This window comes from Suncus etruscus, chromosome 2, assembly GCF_024139225.1.
Source record: "Suncus etruscus isolate mSunEtr1 chromosome 2, mSunEtr1.pri.cur, whole genome shotgun sequence".
In the NCBI taxonomy this organism is placed as follows: Eukaryota; Metazoa; Chordata; class Mammalia; order Eulipotyphla; family Soricidae; genus Suncus; species Suncus etruscus.
In genome coordinates this window covers 39,529,591-39,550,643 of record NC_064849.1, presented here as the reverse complement: position 1 = coordinate 39,550,643, position 21,053 = coordinate 39,529,591, and the positions used below count along the sequence as shown (strand labels likewise).

At 35.2% G+C, this 21,053-nt stretch overlaps 1 protein-coding gene across 1 annotated transcript; it reads left to right on the top strand.

Annotated features, from left to right (window-relative positions):
- Window positions 1-552: 552 nt before the first annotated feature.
- On the top strand, window positions 553-13,093 carry TMX1 (thioredoxin related transmembrane protein 1). The gene is made up of 8 exons (XM_049767471.1): window positions 553-756; window positions 3,655-3,770; window positions 5,539-5,584; window positions 7,312-7,440; window positions 8,917-8,962; window positions 9,062-9,163; window positions 9,274-9,340; window positions 12,164-13,093. The coding sequence occupies exons 1-8, from the start codon at window positions 605-607 to the stop codon at window positions 12,328-12,330; spliced, it is 825 nt and encodes a 274-aa protein (XP_049623428.1). The 5' UTR covers window positions 553-604; the 3' UTR covers window positions 12,331-13,093.
- Window positions 13,094-21,053: the final 7,960 nt, after the last annotated feature.

The following is a 21,053-nucleotide window of genomic DNA, read 5'->3' as shown; positions in this document are numbered from 1 at the left end:
ACAATGCAAATGTTCAGTTAGAGATGAATGGATATAGAAAGTTGTGGCATGCATATGTTGTGAAATATTATGTAGCTATAAGTAATGGAATTATGCAATTTTGTTACACCCTGGATGAAACTTTTCCAGCCTCTAATTCCCAAGAAGTAAACCTAATATTCTGACTCCTATGAATCCTCATCAACTTTATTACCAACATTTAAATGAGAATAAATAATCATTGTAAAGAGCATTTAACCTGGCATGGTTTTCATGCAAATTTACACACTCAAATTTTTAAGTATAAACGCCAGTCATCGGGCGTCTAAATCCTGATGCAGATTTATTAGCCATTCCTCCCTTAGAGCAGCGCTTCACTTTCTACACTACGTCCGCTTTCCTGCTCATACCAGGCGGTGCAGACACCGCTCGGCTCTCCAAAGATGCACATTCCCCTCTTCTGCGCCACCTGCTCGCAAGGACAGGGCACGGTCATGCGCAGTGAGCATTTTCGAGCGCGCGCGCGCGTGCGTCACGACTGTGCGCATGCTCAGAGCCGCTCTCGGGGCGGAAGTGAGCTGTGGGTGCGCGGAGGTTGGGGCTGCAGGGTGGGCGAGCGGCCGAGATGGTCCCCTCCGGGAGACTCGCGGCCCCCTTGGTCGTCCTGGGCCTGCTGCTGTGCTGGGCTCCTCGGACGCTGGGACGGCGGAGCGACGTGCGCGTCATCACCGAGGAGAACTGGAGAGACTTGTTGGAAGGAGAATGGATGCTGGAATTGTGAGTGTGCATCAGTCGTGTCGGGGTGCTGCTGCCCTGCTCGGCAGGCGGTTTTGGGGATCCCCGATCTACGTCTGCACCGACAAGTTCAGACCCCGACTTATCTGGCTGGCACAAAGTGCCTATGACTGGAACTTCGAACCCTTGAGCGGCCTCTAGATCTTGGCCTCTAGTTCCCCAAACTCGGAGCTCGGTCCCTCTCTCCCTCTTGTCTTTTTTTCCAGGGAAGATTAAGTTTCCTCTCCAGTGTGTTCCCTGTATGTGATGGTGATGGGATGCTGGCAGGAGATTGCACCCCCCCTTCTTCCAGTGCTTATCTATTTTAATTTTAATATCTTTATTTATACAATTTTATTACAAACTTGATTGTAATTGGGTTTCACTCATATAAAGAACATCCTCCTTCACTAGTACTTTCTTGGTAGCTTTGCAGAGAGAGATGGTGGGCCCGAAACATTCCTAGAGTATTATTTTAAAGCGATCCTTTTACAAAGACTGTTCCAAAACCTTGCAAAAATACATACATACATACACACATACATACATACATACATACATACATACATACATACATACATACATAAAAAGTGCTCGTTTGGGCAGCACAGATACCAGAACCATTGCAAAATTGGGAATTTGAGTGGAACCTTTCTTCTTTTGTCTAATAACAAGCTCATAGAATGGGTCTTGGTTTAAATTTTTATTTTTCCTTCATAGAGTAGGTGGACTTGGTTTGACTTTGAACACAGAGTTGGGTTGTTTCAAATATTAGTTCTCTTAGTTATTCCATTGTTTTTTTTTCTCCCCCTCACTATCAACTTCCTACATGTCTTGGGCTGTGTATGTGACTCTTAAGCCTTAATATATAATATAGTGTAACCTAAAAAAGAAAATTAATGTGAGTGGGATTATAAATTCATAAAAGTGCCAGGTCATCGTTTATTGTAAGGAGGAAATAATGCATTTGTGGCAGTTGTGTCATAATAATATTACTTTTGCATGGTAGAATATAACCCATGCGTTTGTTTTAGATACTAAATTGATGTACTGGTGAAAGCATAGTAGCACAAAAGCAGTATTAAATTGAGTATTAACAGTGTAGTAGAGATTGTCAAAGATTTGACATGTACTTAGCCCTCTACAAATTCTATAAAGAGAGGCATTATTTCTGGAGTTAGAGGTAACACTGAGTAAACATGCAGCAACTAATTATTTAGAAAGCCCCAAATCTCTCTTTAACAAAGTATTATTTTCACTTTCCTTGGATTCCAATTAATAAGAAGGGTGGAGGTGGACATTCTGTCCTCCAAAGGATAACTCAGGTCATTAACTTTAAAGCAATAAAATCCCAAAAGGCTTAGAGTATTTTTATATGGAGAATATGGGGGAAATATTTATTGTATGCATATAATCTGTAAGTTAATGAAGTGAATTTTCATACAACATTGAATCTGCATAGAGGTTATAACCAGTAACAGTATTTGGTTTTCATTGCCATGAGAAATGTGCTTCATACTGTACCTGTAAAATACTCAATTTTGAAAGAATTGCTTTCAGCAGTAGGAATGATGAATTTATATGCCAAATGCAGTCAAGTATTACTCAAGAATAAAAATTTTAAACCTCATTTGCACAAACTATATAAATTGAGCAGTCAAAGTGAAGTGTAAAAGGACTTGAATTGAAAAATTAATGACATTATATTGCTAGTATTTCCCCCTCCTCCCACCCTGGCCTACTGATTCTGAGGTTATTTCTTTAGAAAAACAGTCAAGAAACTTAAGGAACTTGAAACAGGAAATAGTTTTTCTCATATCTATATGCTTTTAATTTCATATCAGCTATTTGACTCAAAATATTTCTTGATCAAGTTTGTTACAAAGATATTTTAATTGAGACTTTGACTTTTATATGTGGTGCTAGTTTTTATTTAACAATGCCTAATTTAGAACTTTCACTTTCACACAAAACAAGTTAAGAAAACAATGAAAAAACAAAAGCTACGCTTATGTACAAAAAAATGTAAACTCTTATTTTTCCTGTTTCTGTAAAATAAAAAACCAAGGCTAATTGTAAAGTAATATGAAATCCTAGGGAAAAGTCACTGTCCTGGAAGATGCTATAACAAAAGAATAGTTAAAATACCAATATGTTTCTACTTAGATTAATAAATGGTAGGTCTTAAAGTAGTCCTTCAGGGACTGACCAAGAATTTTGTATGGCCTGCCTATAATTTGCATATAGATTAAATTTTCAGGAAAGGGACTGGAGAGATATTACAGTTTATATTCCCCTGATCCTGAGTTCGATTCTTGGCACCCCATAATGTCCATCAAGCATTGGCAGGAATAATTTCTGGGTGTAGAGCCAGGAGTAATCCCTGAGCATCACTCAACAAAAAGAAAGTTTTTCAGGTTAAGTCTGTAGTGCAGATTTTAGCATCTTTAAAAATATCCTACCTTACCAGAACAGTAATCCTTGTGGCAATCATGCTGAGCTGAGTTTACTTCTCTAAAATAGGTTTTGTGTGGCTTTTTATTCCCCCCCTACTGCCATCTTGGATTTGTGTGATCATGCATAGAATGATTATTAAAAATTGTGAACTTCAAATTAAACTTTGCACTTTCCAGTTCCCACATTTGAATAGAGAAATTCAAAGGATTATAAAGCTATTTTATATATTACAAGTGTATTTTCAGAATTGCTTTGAGATAGCATCATGATAGTTCTTGATTCTCAGAGATTTTTATCCATATAAATTAGCTTCTTTGGTACCTGGTACCTTGTTTTAAATATAAAATGTTCTTCACAAGTCATACAAATTTAGGGTTGCGATCCTGAGATGGTCACATTAAAGTGTGTAACTTCTTGTTGTTGTTATTTCTACCTCTACTTTAGTTATGCTCCATGGTGTCCAGCTTGTCAGAATCTTCAACCAGAATGGGAAAGTTTTGCGGAATGGGGAGAAGATCTTGAGGTCAATGTTGCAAAAGTAGATGTCACAGATCAGACAGGTACTCTAAGTCAAGTTAATTGGGTTGATGTTTGTTCTGTATGTTCCACATTATTACCTGGCTTTCACTCCTTCATTAAGCTTTGAAATGTAACTGTCTGCAGCTTAGTGAAGTCTACTCACCCTGTTTCCAGGTCAGGACTCAAAGGTCACACCAAAAAGGCAAAATGCCTTGTTCTTTGTTTGGCATACTTTGTGTATGTCTCTCTGACTACCCTTGGGGACTCTGACTCTGCCCCATTCTTTTTCACATCTGCATCTGATCTTTTCTTGCTTTGTATCACAGGTCCAGCTTCAAAGGTACATTGCTTGCCAAAAATAGTTTTCATATTCATAGGAATTGAACCCAACACCTTCAAACATGGAAGTCATGCAAGACTTCCTGGTTGAATCATTTGCTCTAAAGTGCTTTCTCAAACATTTTCAAATGCTGTGGTGTGCATCAGACATTGGGCCAAGCCATGATTTGCATCTGTGCCAAGCTTTAGAAAAAAGAGCTTGTGACACTTTTTAGAGTCAAGATCATATTTCCTAATAAGTGATGGGGACTTCTGTCATTGTATTCTAAATTTAATGAATGTGGTTTGAGAATGTGAACCTTGATTGAAAACCCACGTGGTTATAAGGTCAAGAACAGTCTTGATTCAATCCCCTAAACAATTAGGTGGCTTATAAGGATGCTTCTCTCTCATATCAAAGCTTTTCTTCTTTTGTTTTTAATTGAATCACTCTAAGTACAGAGTTAAACAGGTTTTTGTTTTGTTTTGTTGTTTTGTTTTTGGGTCACACCCGGCAGTGCTCAGGAGTTACTGCTGGCTCTACACTCAGAAATCGCTCCTGGCAGGCTCAGGGAACCATATGGATTGCTGGGATTCGAACCACCATCCTTCTGTGTGCAAGGCAAACACCCTACCTCCATGCTATCTCTCCAGCCCCTGAAGTTAAAGTTTTTGATGATTGAGGTTTTGGTCATATAATGTTTTATTTAATATCCATCCCTTCACCATTATTCATTTCCTGCCACCAATGGCCTAGTTTCCCTCTTTCACCTCACACCCCCAGATTGCCTCTAAGACCAGCTTTCCTTAACTTTTCTTTGGTCACAGTAAGCTTAGACTCTTGACTTTGCTCTCTTTCCTTATAGTAATAATAGCTAATATTTATTGAACTATTTATTATTTTGTATGTTTTCTTTGATCTTAATACAACATTGTGTGATAGAGAATATCCTCATTTTCACAGATGCAAAAATAAGCACACTCCTTGATTATATTAGTGTCCAATACACATTTCCTAATATTGTTAGCAATTACTGTTATTGCTCATCTTGTGAAAGAATCATACTTTCCAATTTCAACAATACTTAAGCTTATTCTTTATTTCACGATGGCAAATACAACATTTGATTTTAGACCTTTCTAAGACTGTTGTGCTGTTCCTACTTTTATCACTAGAAGTCTTATAAACAGTATAAACAATGTGTCAACTGTTTTTAATATTCAAACTCACATACTTTTTAACAGATACATGCAAGAAGGGTTTTCTAAATTTACACAAGTTCATAATTGATGCTATTTTCATTGTTTAGGTTATAAAATTCCACAAATTTATGTTACAAATTCATAGTCTTTCCTGTTTAGTATTTAAATGATTAATCTTAATTTGTATTTAAAGAATTTAGAATCAACTTTCAAGCAGTGAGTAGTGGTTCTTAAAAGATCAGCTATGTGGTTTTCTTTTTTCATTTATTTATGATCTGTCATTTGTAGGGCTGAGTGGACGATTTATCATAACTGCTCTTCCTACCATTTATCAGTAAGTATTTGAAGATTCCTACACAGAGGGGCAATCAGTGTGTATAGTAGGTATCTGGTCTAGATCATGTTTAAAGAGCAGGAGTTCTCACTAAGAATGTTGGAAGGTGTGTTTGCTTATCCTTTTGCCTTGAAATGTCTTGATCTTAAAATTTTGGTCATTGTTTTAGAGTTAAGATTTATATGAAATAGAGTGCCAATATTCAAAGTAGTACATGAGGCTATAGTTGTAGATCTTGTAGCAAGTTTGTTAAGGAAAAAATAAAAAAGTGGTTCCTAGGATTGAAACCAGTTTTGGAGGAAGAGTATTGAATCCTAAGGCCAATCTCAGTAACATTCATAAATAAGAACCTAGTATATCAAATTAGTTAAGAAAGTGCTATTGTTCAACTGTAGGGAGGACAGTGGGTACAGTGGGTATTGTCAGAATGAACAAGATTATATGGTCTTCAGTTTCAGGTCTCTTAGTTTGATTTTTATTTTCTAAACATGTTTACCACCCTCTGTCTTAATGCCATCTAGCGGGTGGGTTAGAAGGAGGCATTTCTTCTCTCACCTAAAGGTATGAAAACAACAAATTTGAAGTTCTTTGAGTGTCTCTATCTAGCTCTTTACCATATTTCCCTCTTCATTTTTATATTTCCCTATGCCTTTGTCTGTTGTATCTGTTTAAATGTCTGTTCTCAGGAAATAGTCTCCCTCAGTGATTTTCTTCCTCCTCTTCCATTCAGTCCTTTGCTCTATAAGCCCTTTAGCTATAGTTAATTTTTCTTTTCTCAACTCCATGAACTTGTCTGGAATGTTCTTCTATTTTTCTTTTAGTCACCTTGTTTATGTTGTTTATTCCCTTAGACTTTCTCTACAGAAATCCTACCCATCTTTCAAAGAACAACCCAAATGCCATTTTCTACACTGAACTGTTAAAGTTTTTTGAATTGGGAAATTTTCCCTGTTTTTGAGTTCTGAATGAATTGGGGGTACCCTAGCCTTACTCTCAGGGTTGAAGGCTAATGACATCTTGATAAAGATAGATAGGCAGTTTTATTTTAAGGTGTGTCATTGGAAATGATAATACCACAGGAACAGGAGTGACTGTATCGGAGCACCATACACTGGGGATGGGAGGAGGTGACTGTTAGGCAGAGTCAAAGTAGACAGTCAGCAGTCTTGAAACAGGAGGAAGGGAAGCCCTGGAGCAGTCCTGTATCAGTGAGCTAAAGTTTGATGGCTGAGATAATGTTATGATGGAAAATGCCAGAAAAGTACTATTTATTTTTAATCCATAGTTTAATAATAGCTAATAATTACTAAGTGTTAGACACTATTTTAACAACTTCTTGTAGTCACTGCCATATATGTTTATTATACACAGGCTTCAAGTGATTTTTCAGGGATTTATCTCTAGCTTGTGTATCTTCCTTTCACCTTCCAGTTTTGAGATCTAAATGACAAACCTCTGATGTTTTAAAATTTTATTATTAGGAAAAGCAAAATAATAGTTGTAAGGCTCTGTATGTGTGTGTTTATGTACATTGGCTTATGGTTGTTCAAGGGGGAAAATTATTTAATTGGGACTAAGATATCACAGTATGTTATTAGTGTTAATTTGCTGCGTATGCTTTGCTAATGGCTTTCAAAATTAGGATTCACCATGAAATAATTTTAGAGAAATAGAACAGGTACACAATTTATTAACTTGGTGGTTAATATTTCATTTTAATTTTCTAGTTGTAAAGATGGTCATTTTAGACGCTACCAAGGCCCAAGGACTAAGAAGGACTTCATAAATTTTATAAGTGAAAAAGAGTGGCAGTCTATTGAACCTGTTTCATCATGGTTTGGCCCAGGTTCTTTTCTGTAAGTATGAGTGTTTTTTTATTTCATACTTTTTGTTTTGTTTTGTTTTTTGAGCTACACCCGGTGATGCTCAGGGGTTACTCCTAGCTATGTGCTCAGAAATCGCTGCTGGCTTGGAGAACCATATGGAATGCGGGGGGATTGAACCACGGTCCACCCTAGGCTAGCGCAGGCAAGGCAGATGCCTTAATGCTTGCACCACCGCTCTGGCCCTTTTATATCATACTTAATTAAATATGATTATATTTCATGGAAGGAGACACTTATAATTTGTTTCATGAAATCTGAAGGATTATTCACAAGTTTCTCTGATATTTTAGTTTGCCTTTATCTTCAGTAAGGATATTTTTACCCTTAGGCAAGCAGGAGGCGTTATATATAAGTTGAATATCATTTCAAGAGTATTTTGGCATTGTAGGTAGGGACTTATATCAGAAGAACCTAAGTAAACTCCCTAAAAGCGAGCACTGTAATATATAAAGCTAATAATTTGAATGAAAAGTATCACTTATCTTTGTTTTTCTTCTGTGTTTTTTGCTTTGTTTGTTTTGGAACTACACCTGGCCATGCTCAGACATCATTTCTGGAAGGACTTGTAATACTATATGGGGTGTTGGGGATTGAACCTAGATATGCTGCATGTAAAAAAACAAGCACCCTACTCTACTGTATTTCCAGCCCATGTCTTTTGCTTTTGGGTCACCTTGTGATATATAGGGGGCTACTCCTGGAACTTTGAGTTATAAGTTGCTCCCACCATTGCTTGGGAAGTTATGAGGTTCTGGAGATTGAATCCAGGCCTCCCACATGTTTATCATGTACTCAGCTTGTTAAACTGGTTCTCTAGTCCTCATGTATTTTTTTTTTTTTTTTCTGATTGTCCATCGAAGGCAGCTACTTGGGCTTACGTCTGGAAAATGTATTTTTACTTGTATGGTAACAGCATTTATTTCAGTTGCCGTCACTTTGTGAGATTTTAAACCATGTCAAACTACAATTACTTTAAACTTGCTTTTAGTAAAAAGTGTGGGTTTGTTGGTACCTGAGAAAGATAGACTCAGCAAGTGTTTCTTAGTTTTCTTCTGTGCTCCCTTCTTTCCTCATTACTTGGCAGCTCTTAAGGAAGAATAAGATTTGACATTAGTTTACAGTTGTACTTAACTTTTACTACTCATTTCCATAGACCTTGAAATCTGTTGTTCAGACTGAGTTGGAGAGATTCTTGGATGAATGGTGAAAGATTAATCTCAAAGCTAAAGGAGAAAAAGTAAAAATCATCTTTTTAAGAGGGTATTATTTGATTCACAAACTCAATTTTAATTAATAAGCCTTCTTATTTTCAGGTGTAAAGTCAGGGATAACTTGATGAAAAGAGTAGTAAAATCTTCATGTAGGAAGAATAGCAGTAATAAAACATACAGTTATACCCATATATTGTTTTCAAAATGATATCTTATTCAACTTCTTTTCTTTTAGGATGAGTGGTATGTCAGCTCTCTTTCAGCTGTCTATGTGGATCAGGGTATGACCAACATTCTATTTCTGCTTTAAACATTTTTAACATTCATTTTTTAAAAAATGACCAGCTTTTTTCAGTTCATTTTGTTTCTTTTTATTCTAGACTTGCCACAACTATCTTACTGAAGACCTTGGATTGCCAGTTTGGGGATCGTACACAGTTTTTGCTTTAGCAACTCTGTTTTCAGGACTACTACTAGGACTTGTAAGTACTTCACTATTAGGGTAGTAAGAAGAATATATAAAATTAGGGTAAATTTGCTCTACAATAGTGTCATAGATTAGACATTCATATTTCTTATCTTTGTTTTATAGTTGATGATATTTGTGGCAGATTGCCTTTGTCCTTCAAAAAGATATAGACCTCAGCCATACCCTTCCAGTAAGTATTTATTTGAAATATAAATATAAGTTAAGATTTAACAGGCTGCCCTTTCAGCTTTGGTTCTTAAAAATGAATTGGTAATCTATATTGCATTGGGGAAGGGTGTATATATATGTACGTAAGTTCTGGTAGGATCTAGAGAAAGGAAATTCCTGTTGCTGCTTTGGAAATGGTGTTGACTTTGTCTTCACTGTGAATTTATATAATTAGAAGCATTCACTCTTACCAGTTTCAGTACAGTTTCCTACCATTTATTTTTAGTGAGAATCTCTTGTCATGGGAATTCTCTTATATGTAGTTTATCAGGAGCTCTGGTTATCTGCCATCTGCTTACTGTTGAGCACACTTCTCAAGTAGACAGCGTAAGTGATCTTCCCATTTTGTGGTTGAGGAAACTCAGGTTTAAAGAGATGAAATACTTTCCCAAAGTCATATAGAGATGAAAGGGCTGAAAATGGAATTTTTCATTAAATTGCTTTGATGCTTTCTATTGAGATTAAAACTCCTAAAATCAAATCAGTGGAAATTATATTTATCATATACCTTGTCCAGTAACTAAATAATAGAGATGTTGATGAGTAAAAAAAAAGGACATATATAGGGAAGGAAATCTTTTTATCTAACAAGGGTTACTGATGTAGAGGGAGAAAAGTTGTAAGGGGCTAGGGAAAACATAACATCCAGCAGTCTGTACCATCCTTCATTTGGTACCACATAACCCATTCACCTTCCCAAGACCCCAATAGTACCACTAGTCCTAGCCCTCTTAAAAATATAGAAAAAAATTTAAAAGCAGTTTTAAAAAATTTAATTTTAAACTTAATTTAAAAAATTAAAAAAAAAAAGCAATTTAAAAGTTTTTCAACTTATACATTACCTGTTTAGAGTCTTACCTGGCAGTGCTTATTTAGATGCTTAGAAGACTAAACATAGGAGACAGAATCATGCAGAGCTGGATATTGAACCAGGGTCTCCTGCATGTCACACATGTATCCAGTCCTGTCCCAGAACATCTCACATTTATCTCATTTCATAAACCATAACCTTAACAGCAATTTGTCCTTAATTTGTGAAAGAACTGATAGTTACTAATCCATGTTTTAATGTGATATTGCTCCTATTGTGGAAAGCACAAAATTGAAGTTACATTTTTGCCCTCATGTTTGGTTATGGAAATACCGAACTCAGTCAAGCTTAAAACAAGGTAGATTACCTTGGTTCGTACAGCAAAAAAGATTGAGGACAGAAATGACTGGATCCTAGGGCTCAATACTGTTTCTAAATTTCTTAGGTGTCTCTATGCCTTTACTTGCTTCATTATTGTATTTTTCTCATCAATAGCATACAATTCTAGAAAGCAATGACTTGCTATTATAGAGTAAAAAGGAAACCTAATTATCTTTTGGAGAAATTCTGATGCATTCCTCTTGTATAAAAGGCTCACTTCTTGTATTAATCATTGTAAACTTGATAGCCTGGGAACTATTGGCCATTTTTGGGTTGTGTATTTTTCTTTTTTAAATTAAAAAAAAAAATTTTGTGTCACACCCAGCATTGCTCAGGGGTTACTTCTGGCTACATGCTCAGAAAATTGCCCCTGGCAGGCAAGGGAACCCTATGGGATGCCAGGATTCGAACCACCGTCTTTCTGCATGAAAGGAAAATGCCTTACCTCCATGCTATCTTTCTGACCAAATTTTTAAATTTTTTTAAAAAAATTTAAATAAATTTTTTTTTTTTTTAAATATGGACCATACCTACCCAGGCATCAGGTGATTATCAGGGGCTATGTCCTGCTGGAGATTAAACTAGGGCCACATGAATAAGATTTCTTTGTCCTATTCCTTAAGTTAAGTAATTCATTTTGTGATTCCAAGTCTTACTTATTAGATTTTTGTTTATGGGCCACAGCTGGCAGAGCTTAGATTATATACCTGGCTCTGCACTCAGGAATTCTACATGGTTGGCTCTGGTGACCATATGGGATTCTGTGAGTCAACCTTGGGTCTGCTGTATGCAAGGCCAGTGCTTTGCCTGGCTTTACTATCTCTCTGGCTCCAAGTTTGTTAGTGTGACTAGACAACTAGTTTTGGACAACCAAAAATAGCTGGTATTGCCAAGTGATGTGTGACTGGATTATGGCAACCAGAACCACTATTGCACTTGTACTTTGGAATATAGCCAAATAGAGTTAGATACAGAGAAGGGGTTATTAACCACATAGAAAGAGGGACTCCAGATAGCCCAAATAAAAGGTTCTAGTATATTGGGCCTAGAGAGATAGCAGAGCGGTGTTTGCCTTGCAAGCAGGCCGATCCAGGACCAAGATGGTTGGTTCGAATCCCGATGTCCCATATGGTCCCCGTGCCTGCCAAGGAGCTATTTCTGAGCAGACAGCCATGAGTAACCCCTGAGCACCGCCGGATGTGGCCCAAAAACCAAAAAAAAAATAAATAAATAAATAAAGGTTCTAATATATTGATTTTTTTTCTCAGAATTTTGTTGTCTGTGTTCTTCATGTTTGTTTGTCTAACTTTTCACCAGTACATTCCCTCCTTCATTCTGGATAGCTTATGATTAGAAGTAGTGTGGGATCACTTTGGTTGGTTGCATGTAAGGAAAATGGCCTTACCTATTATCTTTACAGCACCCTAACCACTATTGTTAAAAATGTGCCATTAATTCTTGCTAGTTTTATTTTTTCCAGAAAGTCAAACACAAGATTGATTAATAAATGCTAAATCAGTTTCCTTGATCTTATTCTAATGACAAACTGATACATGAACAAAGCACATTTCTTATATTTTTCTTATTTTCAAGAAAAATTATCTGAATCATCTCAATGGATGAAAGAAGTGGAGGAAGAACAGGAGGCTGATGAAGAAGATGCTTCAGAAGAGGAAGCTGAAAGTAAAGAAGAAACACACAAAGACAGTACCCTAAGACAGCGTCCTGTGGGCCCATCACTGGCCACAGATAAATCCTAGTTCACTTTTATAAAAATCTTAATATGATCTTGACAAAACAGAAGCCTGAAATTTTCTTTTGAATTGAAGATAACTGTGACTTGCTTATATATCCATTGCAGGGTTCAGTCTAGATTGTCATTAGATTGAACAGTCTACTTTCAGAAAGTAAAGTACCTAAGAACTTTGGAGGTTATAGTTAAGAGCAGTATGGTGGTTTATTAACTCTTAAATTTTTTGATGAACTTTTGGAAATACCTGGTGCCAACTCATAAGATTTGTGTGTTTAATATTAATAACCTTTCAATTTTGAGTTGAGAAATTACATTTCCCAAGTATTGCATTATTGAGGTATTTAAGGAGATTAGAGAAAACAATTTCTCACTTGATGTATTTTTTTCTCAGTTTCACTGTGTGAAAAAGAACATTTCCCATAAATGGGAGCTTTGCCCATGTTCTCAAGAAATGTATATCTCAGTAGCAACTCTGTGCTCTTTTTTGATGATACAGTACAAAGTTTTCTCACATTTTAGATTATGCACCTAATAAAAGAGATCTTTAATTTTCTGCACATAAGTTGTGTTTCCTTGTGGGAACTGCTATAAGTTAGGGAGGTGGTTTTTTTTGTTTTTTGTTTTTTTGTTTTTGGCCTTTTTTTCCCCCTCTAAATTTATTGTGTTGTTTCATTCTTATCAAGATTCCTTGCTTTTCTATTCTCTTTGTTCCAGTGTGTTATTTCTGCTTTTCTAACGATCATGGGGTTATACTTTATATTTTTCAACTAGGTATTCTTGACAATTTATCTTAGTAACTAGTTTAGTTTTTGTTTTATACTATATTGTTGAATTATTATTTAATAATTCAAAATTTTGGTCACTCATTTCAGATTTTACATCATTCTGTTAAACTCAACTTGAACTTTTTCTTATTTTTAAAAGTTTTTAGTTATGAAATGAACATTCCTGATTTTTTTATCATGTGTGGAAAAGCCTTGGTATTTTACATTTTGAAAATCAAGAGAAACTTAATTTGATATAAAAGTTTGCATCCTACTCAGGAATAAAAAACACTTTAGAGTATATGTTTTTTAGTGTATATTTATCCTCAGATACAGAAAGCTTAATTATACAAAGTTGGTGAACGCTGGAATTTTCGTAATGTTTTTGAAGACAAGAACCCATATTCTACGATACTATCTATTGTGAATATTTTATAGGTGGGAATTAGTAAGAAGAGATGTTTAGCATATTTTCCTCATTCAAGAGCTAGAACTGAATTTTAATCTTCTGGTGGATTGACAGAGAAATGTAGTTTGGGGGAATCCATAAACTTGTGTAGTCATCAATTTTGTTATAGACCCTTTTGTCTATGTTCTTCTGTGTGAACCCAATATCATAATGTACAGCAGTTTTCTTTTAAATTCCTCTCCTTTTTAGACTATTAATTATTCTACCATTGAAAAATTTGGATGTGTAATAAGTTTAGAATGCTTTAGAAAAATATTCTAAGCACAAATAAACTTTTCTAAGTACTTTACTGAAGTTGAATGTGATTTTTAGTTGCATATTTATAAATACTTTGTATTTAACACTGTACCAAATAGTGTGTCACTATGCAACTTAGTTAATCAAAAGGCTGGAATTAAGTACACATTTTATTCTTTTTGAGATGGTTGAAAAAGTGTTCACTGTTCAAGGGTTCTTTTCACATCAAGATGCTGAAATTTTAAGTTTTTAAGTAATGAGAAAATTATATATACATATATATAATGGAAAGGTAGGCTGTGTTAACAGGCAGAATTTCATAATTTAGAAAAGCCCATGACTTAGCATTTTAAGGATTATAAGTTGTGGACATCTAGATAATCAATTTTTTCTCAAACATGTAGGCTTATTTTTAGTAATATAATTGATATTTTATAGGCTCCTTTTCTTCCATTATCAATTTAAAGCTCACTTAATTTGGCAGTTTTACAAATAGTTAAGGAGAGTTTAAGAGCAGCAGGTTCAGTGTTTGGAGAACTTTTGCTTAGTTTCCTCGGAAATCTTTCTACTCTACCTTTAGTGTTTTGTTTGATTTGAATGAAGTGAGATAATTTTTATTGAATGAAATTTACTTAGACTTGAGGGGAGAGAAAGAGAAGAGTACATGTTCAAGAGAGAACAGACTTCTCCAGAGTGGAAAAAGCAAGCAAGCAAAAACGTGTAATAAAGGGAGAACACAGACCTGAGAGAGCAAGCTCTGCTCTGCCTTTGAGGTATTCTCAAATCTTAGCAGTTCAGTGGATCATGCAATTTACCACACGCTGCATTCTTAATCAGCAATACTAACAATAGTTATATGTTTGCTATATGTGTAATGCTACCCTCCAGAATTGTGGTAAGCTATTTTTCTGTATTCATTTAGTCCATGCTTACTCATCTTTCAGGTTAATAGGCCCAAAGAGCTAAATTGCAGAAATAGGTAAAATGTGAATCCAGTTCTGATTCATATATTTCCCTTTTTACCCAGTATGAGCCTGAGAATCAATAATATACTAAAGCAATATTGATTTAAATTAAAATTTTATTCCTTTTTGAATACTGCTTCAGATTGTACTCAAATACCAGAATTAAGTATTTGCAGTCTTGTGATATCAAACACTGCTTAAAGAATCAAGAACCATTTAATTCTAGTAAAAGATTTTTTTTTTCCATTTAAGTGATTTATCCTCAGACTTTGCATTGAACAGCACCAAATCCTCAGACTTTTACATTGAACCTCTGTCTAACTTGCTGATTGTTTCCAGAGAAGCTTCCGACCTGACCACCACTAGGGAGATTCTCCCCATCTCAGATTGATTTGAAATGAAGTTTAAATGTGGTTGCATAAACTTAAAAATAAATTTTTAATAGAATAATTTTGCAGATTTAATAATTATTGGTATTTTATATGTAACGTGTCTTGAGGTCAATAAAACAAAAATAACAATATAAGTTGGAAGTTTAATAAGACTATACTTGAACAGATTTATTTTCCCTTTTAAATGATTATTTTGATTAATTAGATATGATAATATTGTGTTCATGAATAAAAGTCAGTTTCTCCTTGGCTTCTCTTGGCTATTATGGCTTTAATTCCATTGTATCATAGCTCAGGCTGATGTGTTCTGAACTGAAAATGAGAATGTGATAAAGGAAAATATAAAATTTTAGTTTACAAAATAGTGGCTTCATTTATCTGAAACTCATTAAATCTAAATCTAAAGAGAATTATTTAAAATATGAGGAAAATATACTTTTTAAATAACAAGTAACATTTAAAAAAAATCAGCTTCTCTGAGGGAGGGACTTATGGTCCCTGATTTGAACTGGGACTCTCCAAGCTTCCAGTGATCCACTTTACCAAGCTCTAAGCTCAGCACACCACCTGTACTGACATCAAGTCTGTTTGTCCCTCCATCCCAAGCCTATTTATATCAGAATGTAAGAGCACTAAAATGAGAAACTAGAAGAGATGGGACTAATGTATTTATATAGGGACTTTTAGCCTCAAAAAACTGAATATACATTCTTCTCGTGTACATGGAACATTAGAAGATGTAAGTAATTTACAAATTTACAAATATCCACAAACCATGAATCCTATCAGACCATAATACCACAAAGATTGAGACTGAAAAGAAGATGTGGAGAAAATATAACACTTGGGGACTGAATAACATACTGCCCAATAACAGCTTTATCAAAGAGAAAATCAAGGAAGAAATAAAGAGGTTCCTTGAGACTAATGATAATGAAGAAACAAATTACCAAAATTTATGGGACACAGCAAAAGTAGTAATTAGGGGGATATTATGTTAAATGAAGTAAACCAGAAGAAGAAGGAAAAATAAAGACTATTTATATGTGGTATTTAGAATAACTCCATTAAGAAATGCAATGATCTAAATGGTAGTTGTCTCAAACACCCTCCTTGACCCCAGAGTATAAAGAGGAGAAGGAAAGAAACTGAGTGGAAGGGGCCGGGTAGGTGGCGCTGGAGGTAAGGTGTCTGCCTTGCAAGCGCTAGCCAAGGAAGGACCTCGGTTCGATCCCCCGGCGTCCCATATGGTCCACCCAAGCCAGGGGCGATTTCTGAGCACATAGCCAGGAGTAACCCCTGAGCGTCAAACGGGTGTGGCCCAAAAACCAAAAAAAAAAAAAAAAAAAAAAAAAAAAGAAACTGAGTGAAAGTGGATAAACACAAATATGAAAGGATGGGGGCCAAGGGCCAAGTAGCCGCAGGTCCACATTGGTGGAGATTAAAAAAGGACAAAACTCAATGTTCAAACCAAAGTCAACAACAATGGAATCAAGAGGCCCAAACTATAAACTGTAATTGGGCCTGTTATATTAGCAGGCGTGGGGGCAAAGTTTGGTGATATGGGATACACTCTGGGAACATGGTGAGGGAGGTAAACATTGGATGGGATTAGCCCTGAGACACTGCATGTCTAAATTCAACAGTGAAGAACTTTTAAAATCACAATGGTCTCAATAAAATATTTTTAAAATAAAATAAATTTTGGGAATAAAAAGTATTAATTAAAAAACTAGTTCAGCTTTTTTACTAAATCATATCATAGAAATAAGATTAGTAATAGATTGAAATGCTGCAAGCCTATGTACCTGTGATGATTGAACATGTTGGAGAAAATTTCTAAACTATATGTTTCTATTTCAAGCAGTTAAGTAGATATTTAAGTTGGAAATTCTAATACTTAAGTTGGAAATTATAATGTCTCAAGTATCTTTTTCATTGTACCAACCCAACTAAAAACTCATACTCCTGGAACCTCTCTAACAACATATCAGCTATTTTATGAACATGCCTATACTTATTTGTTAATTCAAGTGTCATTTCAAATTCTAAATCTTTTTTGGTCCACAGTATTTTCACTCATAAGGAAACTACAGTCTTGGGTTATACCATTCTATACCAGTCTATTTTATAATATTTTATAATTTTATTTTTTATAATTTATTATTTTTATTTTATAATATTTCTTCTCTTACACTTATTATCCTAATTAATTTAGCGATACTGATCCAGTAAAAATACATATTTTAATTGATTGCATAATAATTTAACAAGCTAATCACTGCATTTATATCTCTAAACATGACAACTCTTTGTGATTTAAAGTTCATTGTTTGATAAAAAAACAGTGCTGGGGGAATACCTGGACAAGGTTAAGAGACCCCCAATTCCATTCCCTTTCCCTAGTGACCACTATTCTACTTTCTATGAATTTAATTATTGTAAGAATCCTAGAAGTGTAATCATGCAATAATGAGAGACAAAGAGAGCAAGAGAAGGTGAGGGAGAGAGAGGGAGGCAGAGACCTGACTCTTCTTTCACTCTTCTTAAGTTCTTTGAATCAAAGAGAGGAAACTAACTGTACACAGAGTTCCCATCCCCAATGCTTAGGCATTCTGTTAACTTGTGTTAAGAGCCCTTCACTTTGCTACTTGTACCTTCTCTTGGATTCCTTGACCTCTAAAGGTTGGAGGTTGTTCTACTACGTAACTTTTCACTACACATATGGTCCTCAAAGCATGCCAAGAGTAATTCCTGAATGCAGAGGCAGGTATAAGAACTGAACACTACCAAGGTGGCACCCCCAAAGAAATTATTAGGGGTTGCACCCAAACCTAATTGAGGCAGTCACACATTGTGGTGCTTGCTGGGGTTCACACAGGGTGATGGTGCTCATACACTTAGTCTTGATATTCATTTAGATTGTTGACTCCTTAAGTTGTTTGCACCCCTTTACTTATAATAGTTGCTCATCTGACACCGAGACCTCACTAGTTGAAGCACATAGTTATGGCTGAAGTTCATACCAAAGGTCATAGTACCTCTCACATGTGCACAGGGACTGTACTTTCTGGCTGTGATACACATTATTTTGGTTGTGGTGCTTACACACATCTGGCTATGATATAACTGGAAATCACTTGTGATATTGGGGATGGTATAAAGGAGATCAGTCAGGCTCAAACAGCAGAATTTCAGAATCACCATGGGTTTTAAACTCATGAAATGCTTCTAAGGCAGGCTCTCTAAGCCTGTGTTATTATATCTGGGCGAGGTCCTTCTTTATTAAACAGATTCATGACCGCCATATCTGGATGTGACTCCTATGATTCTGTGGTTCTCTAACAGCCGAGGAAGTCAGTAAGAGAAGGGGAGATCAAAAAGAACCTCAGAAAAACAATGCAAGAATCTTTGCACTGGCTTATGCTCTTCCTGAATGTCTCATTATTTGCGGTAAATTTTGTTTTGTTTTGTTTTGGCCATATCAGTGACACTCAAAGGTTACTCCTGGCTCTGAGCTCAGGAATCATTTTTTGGAAAACATTTGGTAAGCTTTACCTGCTGAGCTATCTACTCCTGAGCTAAATCTTCTTACTCAGGGTTTTCAATCATTTGCAACTTAAGTATCAGCATAGCAGTGTCCTCTGTACTTTATGACCAATATTGTGATTTAAGATGTAGCCCATGGGGCCCGAGAGATAGCACAGCAGAAGGGCATTTGCCTTGAAAGCAGCCATTCCAGGATGGATAGTGGTTCGTAACCCGGAATCCCATACAGTCCCCCAGCCTGCCGGGAGTGAACTAAACTAAACTAAACTAAACAACTAAACTAAACTAATAAAATAAAATAAATAATAAAATAATAAAATAAAATAAAATAAATAAAATTTAGCCCAGCTCACCCTATTTCATTCTTTTAGAGTGCTGACCGCTAGATCTGGCTTACTTCTCTCACTGGGACAGGTTATAGTCTGGAAGAAAAACTCATCTTTTTATTTGTTATCAAAACTAATAAGGGAACAAGTCAAAGACATCCCAAACGTATCCAGTAATGAAAAGTTAAATCATTATCCCTTTCCTTTTGGGGAGCAATTAAAAATCATATTTTATTTTTACTAGTGCTAGGACATGTAATAGAGATGCAACCTTAAAAGCTAAAAACGGTGATTGTTAAGTTCAGGTATAGTTGTTTAGTATGGAATGAAGCTTTAAGTCTAAATGCTGTGCTTGACACTTAAGAACCTTTTATTTAAAATTAGTGTTCAATGAGCAGTAAATACCTTTGCCTGGCTATAGACAATAACTTGAATCTTTACTTGCAAATGGGAATACTGAAGATATCTCCTGTGTCTTCAAAGTTCAGATTAGTTCATTTTTACAACAGACATATGTTAGTCTCTTTGTTCACAGTTGGTAAAATAATCTGAAGAAGATATTTGCTTTTACAATAAAAGTAAAATAGTCCTTCAATATTTATTTTGCTACAACTCTTCTAAAGGCTGTACATATATGAGCTTCAAGTGTGCTTTCTTCCCCAGAATAACTATGAGACTATCCTGTCATTCCTGCTCTGAATATAGGTAAATGTTATTTTAAGTGTTAATATGTTATTTGGTATGCCTTAATAGGTGGTTTTGGGGATTTGGGAATGCTCAAACATTTTCCTATAGGAATTAATAATAATAGCTCTTTTGATTTATACCAGTGAGGCTGAAGAAAGGTTTCAGAAAAACACTGATTTTTAGATAGTAGGGAAAACTTATTTAAGTTTGAAGGCAAGAGGAAGGAACATTTTTGTCCTCTGGAGAACATGTAGGTGTGAGTGCTTTGGAAAGTTTCTGAATCTAAAGCTTATGAAGGCTTTTCTAGGTGAGTAATCTTACAAGTTGTGTTGTAACTTTGATCATTTTTGAAGTAATAATATGCACCAAGATTGGATTTTAGATAGAATTTTCAAACTCATTTTCAGCATGTGTTTTTGTACTTTAATACTAGAGAAGCCAAACAACTTTGGTAACTTTTAATTATATACCAGGCATATAAATTTTATGTTCTTTGTTTATAGATTCAGGTTGATAAGTATTCTTGGCTTTCAGGTTGAATTTTAATCCCAGGATACACAAATTACACAAAATGAGTTTTGATTCTTAATCCTGAATATAAGTTTTCAGTGAAATTATAACATGATGAAATAGGACAATGTGGTAAGTTTTTTAACAGCTATCTTTTATCTTGAGAGCATATATTTCTACATCTTGACTTTATATAATAGTAAATATTAGATTTTTTTTAAAGATCATTTAAGGAGAGTTAATAGCTTTGTCAGTATCCTAATTTGGAGAATTTTACTAGTCTATAAAATTCTGAAGTCTGGAAAAACTACTTACCTAGACTAAGGAGAGAAAACTCTTATTACTAGACAGCTCCCAAAAAGAACAGATCACCCATCTGAGCCTTTGTATTAACCAACAGCTTTCCAGAGAATGATCAGACTTTGTAGACTTCTTTTAAGCAATGATACAAGTATACCCAAATCAATCCAGAAAAACATTATTTATTTCCAATGTGATAACTCTACTTTATTTGATAGATTATTAGCCAAATTATCTAATTTTATAATTTTTTTGTGTTAGCCACAAATTTCTTGAATAATATTGAAGATTCTGAAGTGTATTGCTGGTTATAGAATGTTGTTTTCTTGCTATACCAGTACATAACCTCTCAAAGGCACAAACATGAGACAGGATTCAGTTAAAATGAGTTCCTTGGTAGAACTTTCTTGTCTTTGTGGGCTTTTCTATCTCTCTTTTCTCTGCATTACAACATGGAAGATGTTGTTTATTATTAGACCTCTTCTAAAATGAAGTTAAGAATTGAGAAGGATAGCAATTCATAATTCCTTT